The following is an 11,124-nucleotide window of genomic DNA, read 5'->3' as shown; positions in this document are numbered from 1 at the left end:
TAACAAATTTCTTCATATATCAAGAATACCATTTATTACATTTACAAAATGGTACGCTGTTGGTACATTCTGTCCTAATTCCACTTTATAGTTAGAGGAAAACCCTAATCTAGCAGAGGACTTTGTAGTTTTCTTTCAGTACCCTAAACAAGGAAATTCCGCAGGGACAAATAGTTCTAAAAACCCTGCAGCTTGCACTGTGCTGTCGGTGAATGTTTTTCCAGCCATGACGTGTGATTGTGCAGTGTCCTTCTTGTCTCACAAGCTGAGCTTGGCTGTGGCAGGGTGTCTTGGGACACTGGACAAAAATATTTCAGAAATGCTTCAATAAACTCAATATTTGTCATGTCAGCTCTCAACAAGGAGGTCTGAATTTGAAGGAAGCTGTCTGTGCAGCGTTTACATGTTCACCCTTTGTACTGCATGTGTGGGTTTCCTTCCTCAGAGGCACAACTGCATACAGGTCAGCAACTCCAAATTGCCTATAGATGTCAGGGTAAGTGTGGTTGTCTGTCTGTGTTAGCCTTATAACAGATTGGTGATTTGTCCTAAGGTGGACTCAGAAGTGCACAGAGGCTGAGCTCTTTTCCACATAATGTCAGTCTTTGTATATCTCTAAGCCTAGCAAAAAAAAGTGACCACTGGAACATTTTTCCAGAATTTTGCCCAAAATCTTCTTTACAGCATTGCTTCAGTTCATTGAGGTTTCATTTCATGTACTGCCCTTATAAGACCCCCTCATAGCATTTAAGTTCAGGTTGAGGCAACCTTTACTAGGCCATTGTAACACCATGATTCTTTTTCAGTCATTCTATTGGAGATCTAGATCGCTTGTTCCATGACCCATTTTCAGTCAAGTTGTATTTGTTGGACTGGTGATGTTACATTTGGCTCTAGAATACTTTGGTACACAGAGGAATTCATGGTCAACACGGTAATTTCAAGGTGACCAACAAGCCCAAAAAAAATCATCATCCCTCCACCACCGTGCTTAAAAGTTGGTATGAGTTTATTTGTGTTGTGATAGGCTTTTCTCAAAATATAGTGCTCTGGATTATGGTCATCTCCTGCAACTTTTCGAACTTAAACTGTTCTCTTCTCTTCCTTTTCACAGGACTCTATAGAATCACATGAAACCTTTCTTTTTCAGCCTGTGTATGTATATATAATTACCTCCATTGCTTTTTCAAATTACAATGACAGTCTAAGGGTTTATTGAGGGCATTCCTGCACATAGCTTTTAATGAATGAGTAATGGAAATATTCATTATTTTACTGTGAGTAATTCTTTTTTCTTAATATGAATGATTTAAAACCAAATATTTGCGGCCTTCAGTCTGGTGGCAAAAGTTTTGTTGGGAAGGAAGCGTCTGACTTGAACACCACTGCAGTGATCGCAACATTAAGTGACGGAGCAAAGGGAATTAAAAGAGTTGTTTTCCAGCATGCAGAAATCTGAAAAAGCTCCTCCACAATGAAATGATATTTACATAACAACCAAAAATTAAACAGGCTCCAGATGGCATACAGTATCTGTAATTGAATTCATTTATACAGCAGACATCTGCAGAGTGTTTTTCCAAAAAAAAAAAAAAACAATTTTTTTTCTTCACTATTTTCTAAAAAATCACTGAGAAATGGAGAAACAGCAAGTGAACCCATGCGTGATTCAAACAACTGTTCATTCATTCATTCTGTGTAACAGCTCCTTTACTAAGGGTTTGTTTTTGCCTTTGAAACACTATCACATTTATGAGAGTGCAAAGATGAAGCAGAGCTGGAGCTTGATAGTGCAGAGAACCTTTTTGATAATCAAAGCGAGAAGAAATCAGTCACATGATGGGAAAAAAGAAGAGGTGAAAATCCTTCATCACCTTTTTTATGTGTGTGTTGCAGCAGTGTAGCTCTTTCTTCACAATTGCTTCTTTTGTTTATTTCTCAAAGATAAAGTTGAGTTATATCTGCAGTGACACGGATAATTTAAAGATTTCAGCTGTGAATATGGCGTTAAGCTGGGCTGTTGAGTAGGACAGTATACTCTGCGCTTTGTAGCTCAAAGAAAGTGTGTCAATAGTGCCACCGCCTGGTTAGCCCTGAAGAAAAAATCTAATAGCTTGTAAATCAACATTCCTCCTCAAAACACAGCTTCTACTATAAGGTATGAATAATTGTAGCATATTGATGTACTGAGCGTTTTTCTCAGCTTTAACTGGAAATTTTATATATTAATTACAGACAGGCAACAAAATAAAGGTTCAAACACAAAGTTTTTATATGAAATTCAAAATCTTAACAGCAGGCAGTATGAACACAAACAACAAGGAAGCTAATCGTGTTCATGACAAATAGCAGTGCGGCAGGGTGATGGTAAAGCTGTGCACATATTGAATACAATAAAGGTCATTTGTTCTGACAGTGTAGATAAAATATATGTATATGCCAGTACCTTTGAACTGGCTCTATGATAACAAAGAGTTCTCAATGTCTTCACTCAGTGCAGTCTCTGCTGCCAAGTTGGCATGTACTGTATGTTCTCCAACAATGATGGTGAAAAAACCACCACCCACAGAGGTTTCATGTCAGCACAGTCTGCATCCATAACACTGTAGACATCTGTTGGTCCAAACGGGTTGTAGGGAAGCCAAATAGGTCAAACATGTCACAGTCGTGCTAGAACTCCCTTTGGATCAGCTCATCTGGTACTCCTCCTCAGGCTCTCCACGGTCTGCAGGAACGAGCGCAGGGCCTGGTCCTCCTCTAGGGTGGAGCAGTCCTCCTCCTCCTCCTCGATGATGCCACACTGCACGCAGCGGAGGCGGGGCTCACGTTGTCCTGCCCTGCAGACACAAGCTGTGGCCAGAGACTGGGGAAACTCCTCCATCACCAAAGGCAGCAGATGGGCAGGGAGCGTGTCCATGCTGGTCGCCATGGTGAACAGTGGCCCAAATGTGAGGATGATGAGCTGTAGACAGTGAAGCTCTTAAGGGAGACGGAAGCGTAGCATGTACGACTTTAAAGGTTTTGTTTTAAAAATTCTTGAGTGTCAAATCAGCCTGGACTGTTTTGGGACAGAAAATACAAAAATAAATTAAAACAAAAAAGAGTAAAATTTATAACAATATGAAGTAGTCAATCAGCAAAAGCTGGCTGACATCTCTCTGAAGGTTCTGCTTGATAAGATGATGTGAGAGATCCTGTTTTGCTCCTTTTCCAATCTGCTCGTCGTTCTTAAAACTCTGCAGTGAAATTACAAAGTGCGAGTAAGCAGTGGAGTCTGATCGCCACTGAGATCTTCTTTATATACATCTCCGCAGCCCACTCGCTTCTTCCTTTGGGCATCCCTCCACACAGAGCTCCTCTCCCCTCCTACATTCTCTGTGATGACACATTTCCGCAGCTTCCATACCAGTGCACCGGAATAATCTCCCAGAAACTGTTGGCATGGGAACCGGACAGTGATGTTTGGGAGGGAAGAGGCAGAACAGTGAAAAAGCAGCACATTGGTATGGACTGTGAAAATGACAAAAATGGTAAAAAGCCACTTTAGGAAGCTATGTGAGCTGGTAATTAGCACGCACAGTGTTAAATATAGGTATGTAAGACAAATTCATTACACAGTAGAGTTTACAGAGTTTTTACACTTAGCATTTAGGTGTGATGGTATGTGATAGACACACACGTTAACCACAGGCTGTACATAAAACGTAGTGACATTACCAACTGATTTGTGGTTGGCTTTTTGGAGCCAGAAGTGACCACATTTAGACAAGATGATGGATTTGAAAATTATCAGATTAATACTAGTAAGCCTTGTAGGCAGGGTACATCCTTAGGCTGTGTGCACAAACGCCTGCTAATTCATGCACAGATACCACACTAATAAGATAGTAGAATTCCACCGAGGCACCTCAGACTTATTGGACAGTGAAATAAACCACACAGCAAGGAAATACACGATAACCACAGCTGAAAGGTCCACTTGTGCGAACATGATGCAGAGTTAAAGCTTTAATAAAAATGTAGCAATTTATCTTCTTCTTCTGTTCCATTTAGGGGTTGCCACGGTTGCCATACTTTGTTCACTATATCCTTCCTCTGCATATGTACAAAACATCTTAGACTTTCCTCTCTTTAAAAAATATATATATAACTAAATAAATCACTATCTGCACAAGTGTGCAGGTGTTCAGTTATAGAGACCAAACTTGTTTTACGTTCCAGGGTCTGAACATGATGTAAAGTTTGGCATTTTAACATAGGAATCAGTGCGGTCGACTCTCTTTTCAAGGCAGCCTTAAGTGGGCATTTCAGGAACTGCAATTTTTTGGTAACTGATGACTGTCTACAAAGCTAATTTATATTTTAACCAACTATAAATCCTAAAGAATAAAATTTTTAAAACTACAAAGACCTAACTGACACATTTGATTAATATAGTTTAAAATACATGAGGCATACTGTAGTCGGCTGTCGCTTCACAGCAAGGAGGTCCCGAGTTTGAGTCTGCAATCTGGCCAGGGCCTATCTGTGTGGAGTTTTCATGTTCTCCTGGTATTTCCGTGGGAGCTCCGGCTTCCTCCCACAGTCCAAACACATGCAATTAGTGGGGTTAGGTTAACTGGTGAGCCTTAATTGCCCCTAGGTGTAAATGTGAACGCGAATGGTTGTCTGTCTTGCTGTGTTAAGCCCTGCATCAGATTGGCAACCTGTTCAGGGTTTAATCCGCCTCTCGCCCTTTGGTGGCTAGGATAGGCTCCTGCCTCCCTACGACCATGATAAGAATAAGTGGAAGAGAATGGCTAGTTGGCTAAAATACACAATTCAAAATGCCAGTTACGAAAAATACTGGTGGCTACCATTGCTACCCCTCAGCTTCCTACTAGATACACCGATGGCTATAAATGTGAAAATCCTAGGTGATTTTCAGAAACATGACATCCAGGTCACTGAGATTCAAATGCACCCAAGATTTTTAGTAAATACACCTATGGTATCAATTTGAAAATCCTACATCATCTTCTTCTTGATTTATCATATTCACAAACTTGCGTGTCCACGTTGCCTGCCCAGCGGGATGACAACAATGCCCTATGAGCCTTTTATGGCTGAGGGGTAAAAAAGGTGACTGAACACAGGACATGTGGACAAACGACTGGATGAAGTTAGTTGAAAAGCATTTTTATTGACGTCTGCAACGACAGTACACCTTAACAACATTTAGATTACTCCAAACAAAGCAAGTAATGTGTGAGACCACTACTGCCATACTGGATGAAGTCAAAAGTCACAAAAGAATGTCAAACAAATGTCAGATTAGAATTTGTTTTCTGCTTCACTTCATCTGTACATGGGGTACAACATTTCAGCGAATCCAAGACTTGAGAAAAAATAAAAATAAAACGTCTGTAAAGATGGAGATAAATGTTGATGTGACCCACTTACTGCATAGAAAAAAAAACAAGCCACCCACTCATTTATCGTGGAATAAAATACATTTTTGGAATGTCAAGTGTGCTGTGAGAATGACACGGAAACTCAATCATGACTGTAAACAAAACACATTTTTAGTATTCTAACCATCACAAACTCTCCCTCTATGCTCTTCATGTTTATACACGCAATGTATAGTTGGGTTAAATGACACAAGCAGCACCTTCGCTAACCCATCAACAGTAGAGGAAGTTTAAAAAAAAAAAGGATGTTTTTGAATAAGCATGTGGTACTTTTCAACAGAAAGTTGTGCGTTTGCAGACGACAACAATGATGGAATTAAGGACGTTTTTAACATCACAGTAGAAATGGTTGAAAAAATAAACTTTTCATAAGTCTTGATAACTCACTAAGTGCTTTCAAAACAGTAAGCGCCTCCAGTTTTTATTAAGCAGCTTGAAGCTAGTCCACAAACTCACAGGAGGTCTGAAACAACAGACACGTCCAAATCTTTTAAATCTTCTCCCGCGGGGTTCATTTTTTGATTACGCTTTGCAGACAGATGGTTATTTTTTTGTTGTTGTTGTTGGTTTTAGTTTTAACATTAGTGTCCCATTCATTAAAGCTGTTCACTTAGTAAAGAGCAACGCTTTAATCAATATTGTTTGCACAACTGTTTGGATTGAATGCTTTTAATGTGGCCAGATACTGCCTCACATCATCTATGAGCTAGCAAATATCAGAGGGAGACAAAACTGAGATGTTTGCCCAGAAACTGTCACGTTCATCTGCTCGGGTCCGTGATGATGATGATGGTAGTCGGACGAGTCGTTAATCCCTCTGTCTTGGCCTCCACCGATCCGTCTACCCCTGCTTCTGCTTCTTGAGGTAACGAGCGCGCTGGGACAAACCCATCCCCATCACGTGGCTGTTGAGGATCTTGGCTGGGAGCAGAGCTGTAGTCACCCAACCCTACAGAGGGAAATTACATGGTCAGCTGGTGGCATTTACAAATAACAGATTAGCATTCATTATTAATTTCCAACCCACAAGAGCAACAAATGTGGCGAGCACGTTTGCGCGCAGGAAAATTCTGGCAATTGTGCCGTTTTAATGCCTGTGCCCTTTTCAAATTATGCTTGAACTACACGCCTTTTAGTACAAGTCCCTGCAATAACTGTGTATTTTGCATAAAGATCATAAAACCATTTCAGCATTATGCAAATCTTTTCTCACTGATGTCATCAAACGCTACACAGACAATCCCATGGTTCCTTTATAGCCAGTTGTAAAATTCTATCTCTCTCCCCTTTGACTCTATGGGTAAATTCATCTAATTTGCATGCTATACATCATATACTAACAGGCAGCTCAAATTAAACGTTTCCGCTTTAGCCAAAAAGTCTGTTACCTTACCTTTAAAGACAACAGTATCACACTGATTTCAATTATGATTACAGTAAACTTATTTTACAATCAAGGAACAGTTTAAGTAATAGAGCATTTCAGAGACTTAGAAACACATCCAGATAATTACTAGTAATTTCCTTTTTTCCCCTTTTCATTTTTCATGCTTTATTTACTTTAAAGCTGAAATTAATTTCTTATCTAAAATAACATATTATTAAAACCGAGGGGGTTGTAATCGTGGAAAGCCAGTGTGACTTTTTGTGTCAGCTTTAGGACAAAGAAAATCACACTACGGCCATCTGTATGTGCCAGTGAGCAGCGTGTACTGGACCTCCTCCACTGTGTGACAAAGACAAACCCTCAACTTGTGTGAGGAGGATGAATGAGTTGCAGAGAGACCGATCTGGCAAATACGTCGGGTGAAAACGACTGCGTTGATGTCCCTTTTAAGCAGGCATACACAACAGTTCAGTCACCGCCGCTGCCACAAAACATCATGCTTACATTCTGATCCCAAGGGAAGGATTCACACTTCGCAGTAGGGATGGGAATCATTCAAGTACAGCCGGGCGATATGACCAAAAATATTTATCACTATATCCATTTGAAAATTTGCGATAACGATATAACTGACGATATAATTGACACTAGACAAAATACTTTACAACTCCACAACTTTATTAGTGCAAAAAAACCCCACATCAATGTATTTTCACTTAAACGAGCAGCTGTTTTTTATGTGCATTAAAGTTATCTAAAAATCTAACAGTGCAAATACAAATTCCTTGCTGACAGTTTAACCAAAAGGCATTTCCAGTGAATATTGGCCAACAAATCCTCAGCATAACCATGTATAATATCCACAAAACTTAATTACACACAATATGGTAATATTATGTTGAAGCACAGTACGTATCACTCCGCAGAGGCTCCTGCCTACGACAGCCGTAATGCTCCGACAATCCATCAAGCAGTGCGGGTTCCTAGCTTAGCAAAGTCGTACTAAAACATTTGACAGATTTTCGAGCGCCATGTACATAAAATCGTTTTGAGGTCAGTAAACACAACCAGAATTCATACATGAGGCGCACGGGATTATAAGGGGCACTGTCGATTTTCAGAAACATCAAAGGATTGATTTTAAGTGTGCCGTATTTTCCAAAAAACACGGTAATAACGACGGCCCGCTAGCACGCTCTACCAAAAATAGTGCTTTGTTGTTTATCTGACGGATGAAAGCTAAACCAGTCCCACACCACTGAAGTTGCAGCATTTTTACAAACCAATTCTGGTTCATCTGTTTCATTCAACGATCCACTTTCGCCCTTCTCATTCTCCGTCGTCGTCATGCTTTTTCTGCCATGTGCGTATGAAAACAAAGGCACCGCGCATGCGCGTTTTACCCATATTCTATTGCGAGATTTCATTTTCTTATCGTTGCCCAACATTATACTGGTATTACCGTGAACGGTATGATATGGCCCAGCCCTACTTCCAAGTGCTTATCATTACGATACATTGCCTTTGATTAACATGTTGATGCACTGCTGCAAGACAATCACCCAGGTGACGTCACTATAAGTAGGATTACACAAGTGTGTCCAAACTTCTGACTGGGACTGCATTTACTGTATTATGCACTGCTTTGTTATGTCAGTATCTCTAATAGTTTTCAGTTTCAGCTTTTCCTTGCTGCCCAGTCCAACTTTTGTTCACTCTCCCTCATTTACTAGTTAAGTGAAGAGTCACACAGTCATAACACGGGTAAGTGTAAATGACTGGGTTTGATGTATTATCAAAAACACTGTTATTTGGCACCAGCGTATCAATAACTGTGCTACAAGAGGAAGCACTATGATACACTGTAATACTGGCAAGCCCTGGTAACTTCAGTTACAGTTTCTGGTAGAGATGGACCGATCCGATAGTACGTGTCGGTATCGGTCCGATACTGACCTAAATTACTGGATCGGATATCGGAGAGAAATAAAAAATGTAATCCGATCCATTAAATATCACGAAAGCACCTCACAAAACTTGCGACACGCCGTAACTCGCCTCAGAACCGTAGCACGTTGGAGCAGTATGCATCACGTGATAGAGTGGCTGTGGTGTGCGAGACCTGTTGGTGGTATGGTTGAGCATTTGGAGCTTCGCTACCAACCCGGCATTTCATCTCCGACAAAGTTATCCCAGAGAGAAGTAAAGCAAGTGTGTAAGTCCATCTCTGAATGTTTGTAAAGCATTCCCACGTTAAGCTTAACAACCGATTTATGGAGCGACTGCCTCTTCTCTCTCTCTCCTGCTGCTACTTCAATCATGAAACTGCTTAATGATCAGCTGATCGGCTTTTCTGTCGCGACTCCGTCTCTCTTGTTTGTTTTTGGCCCACTTTGCACCAGAAAGAGGGAACCAGCGGCTGAACAACAGCAGCACGTTTAAGCTTGATAATCTGTTGTTAGAATTTATTTAATATTACACCAGGATCCTTTTCTACGTAGCTGACGGCTGGTAACTGTGCAGGGGCGGATCTAGCAAAGTTTAGCCAGGGGGGCCGATAGGGCATTAACAGGGAAAAGGGGGCACAAAGACATACTTTTCTTTCTTATTCTCATTTAAAATGTCAAGCTTTTAATAAATAATTATCTGAATCTCACACCCGAAGTTTTAATTTGATGTAAAATGAATAGAAGTCCATAACTGTATATAGTAACTATTAAGTCTAATATATATACCCTAGTAAGCTTTTACTTTTTCCTTTGGGAAGGTACCATCTGTGCAGTCTGCAATTCTGTTAAAGAAAGATGTTGAATCTATTTAATATTTCTTGAAAAATAATTGATTTCTGTGCATTTTTTTCACACTGCATCAAATTAAAGTTGATTACGTCGATTAAGCATCATGAGGTGGAGCGTGAGGGGTGGTTCCCTATTTTTTATTTTTTTGTTGTTGTTGTTGCTGGGAGTTGGAACCCTATTAGTTAGGTTGCTTAATATTTACGCTAAGTACTCTTTAAAATACCAGAATAGGGAGGATGGTGTAGGTTTAAGTTTATTAGATTGATCAGTATTGCTGAACTATGAAATATTTTTTTTGCATACAGGTATAACAGAATAGCTTTAGTGTTGTTGTTTTTTTAAACTTGAGTATGAACTTATACAAAATGCAGCAAGATATTAAAAAAACAGTTTTATTGATTAAAAAAAACACTATATCGGATTCATATCGGTATCGGCAGATATCCAAATTTATGATATCGGTATCGGACATAAAAAAGTGGTATCGTGCCATCTCTAGTTTCTGGAATGTGGGCTCTTCGCCCTCGATTGTAGCCGGAGACCTGGCTCACCAAGAGTGATGACACTAGATGTGAAAGTTGGGCGAGCCGATACAATTTAAGTTCAAGGCTCACGGTGAAATAACAACTGCAAACCTGCAAATGGTCAGAACAGGGCTACCAAGAGGGAGCTGTAATGAGACAACATTGAAGCGAGTATAACTCGGGTACAGGCTTTGATTCTGCACACGCAAACCTTTTCTCTGCACCTCATACAGAGGCTGGAGGCAGGAAAGAGTGCTGACTTTATCTTATCCACAAAAAAGAAAAAAGAATTCTTTTTTTATTCTCGAATAAAGCTTACTTATGCTGATTAGAATGTATTGACCACCTGTATGCTCTTAATAGACCCTATTCTTATTTATATGCACATCAATAAACAAGATCATTGATATTCATGTCACACAGTTCACTGGTGTACAGCACAGCATGAAGGAACTGTAAAGAGAAAATGACTGCTGCTCTCAGTGACCTCTGCTAAAAACGAAGACGCCGCCGAAAAAAAAGAAAAGCAAAACTATGTTTGTGTTTCCATCTCATTTCTGATGCTCATTTCTCTGCAGAGTAATTGCAGTGTTAGGATGCAGACAATACTGAAAAGATAGCTGAGCATCCCACTCCATTATTCAGGGGATGTTTACCTTTTGACAGATGCTTTAGCAACTGTTGACACAACATTAATTCAGTGAATGGAGATGAGCCTGTAGGAGGCTATTTTGTATAAAGTGAAACTGCCGCCTGATGGGGTTTCAGTCCTGTTGCCATCACATACCTTGACTACCTGCAGTACGATTCTCGCTCGTTATCGTGAGTGTTACGCTGCAGCAGATCCATTACTACTACAGAGAAACCAGTTGTGTTAAAATAGCATTGCTTTTATGTGCTCCCCTATCTTTTATTGTCATTAAGACTACCATTTGCCGAGTAAGAACTGGCCTGTCGAGTCA

At 40.1% G+C, this 11,124-nt stretch overlaps 1 protein-coding gene across 1 annotated transcript in view; it reads right to left on the bottom strand.

Annotated features, from left to right (window-relative positions):
• Window positions 1–5,299: 5,299 nt before the first annotated feature.
• The window catches only part of hsd17b12b (hydroxysteroid (17-beta) dehydrogenase 12b), a 28,013-nt gene continuing 22,188 nt past the window's right edge, over window positions 5,300–11,124 (bottom strand). The window contains exon 11 of the mRNA XM_085407557.1: window positions 5,300–6,402. Within this exon, the coding sequence (XP_085263683.1) occupies window positions 6,295–6,402 (108 nt within the window). The 3' untranslated portion in view covers window positions 5,300–6,294. The remainder of the gene's footprint in view (window positions 6,403–11,124) is intronic.

The sequence above is a fragment of the Rhamphochromis longiceps genome, linkage group LG1, assembly GCF_057381845.1.
Source record: "Rhamphochromis longiceps isolate RC_006_pf linkage group LG1, R_longiceps_female_GT1.1, whole genome shotgun sequence".
In the NCBI taxonomy this organism is placed as follows: Eukaryota; Metazoa; Chordata; class Actinopteri; order Cichliformes; family Cichlidae; genus Rhamphochromis; species Rhamphochromis longiceps.
This window is presented reverse-complemented; position numbering and strand designations above follow the sequence as displayed.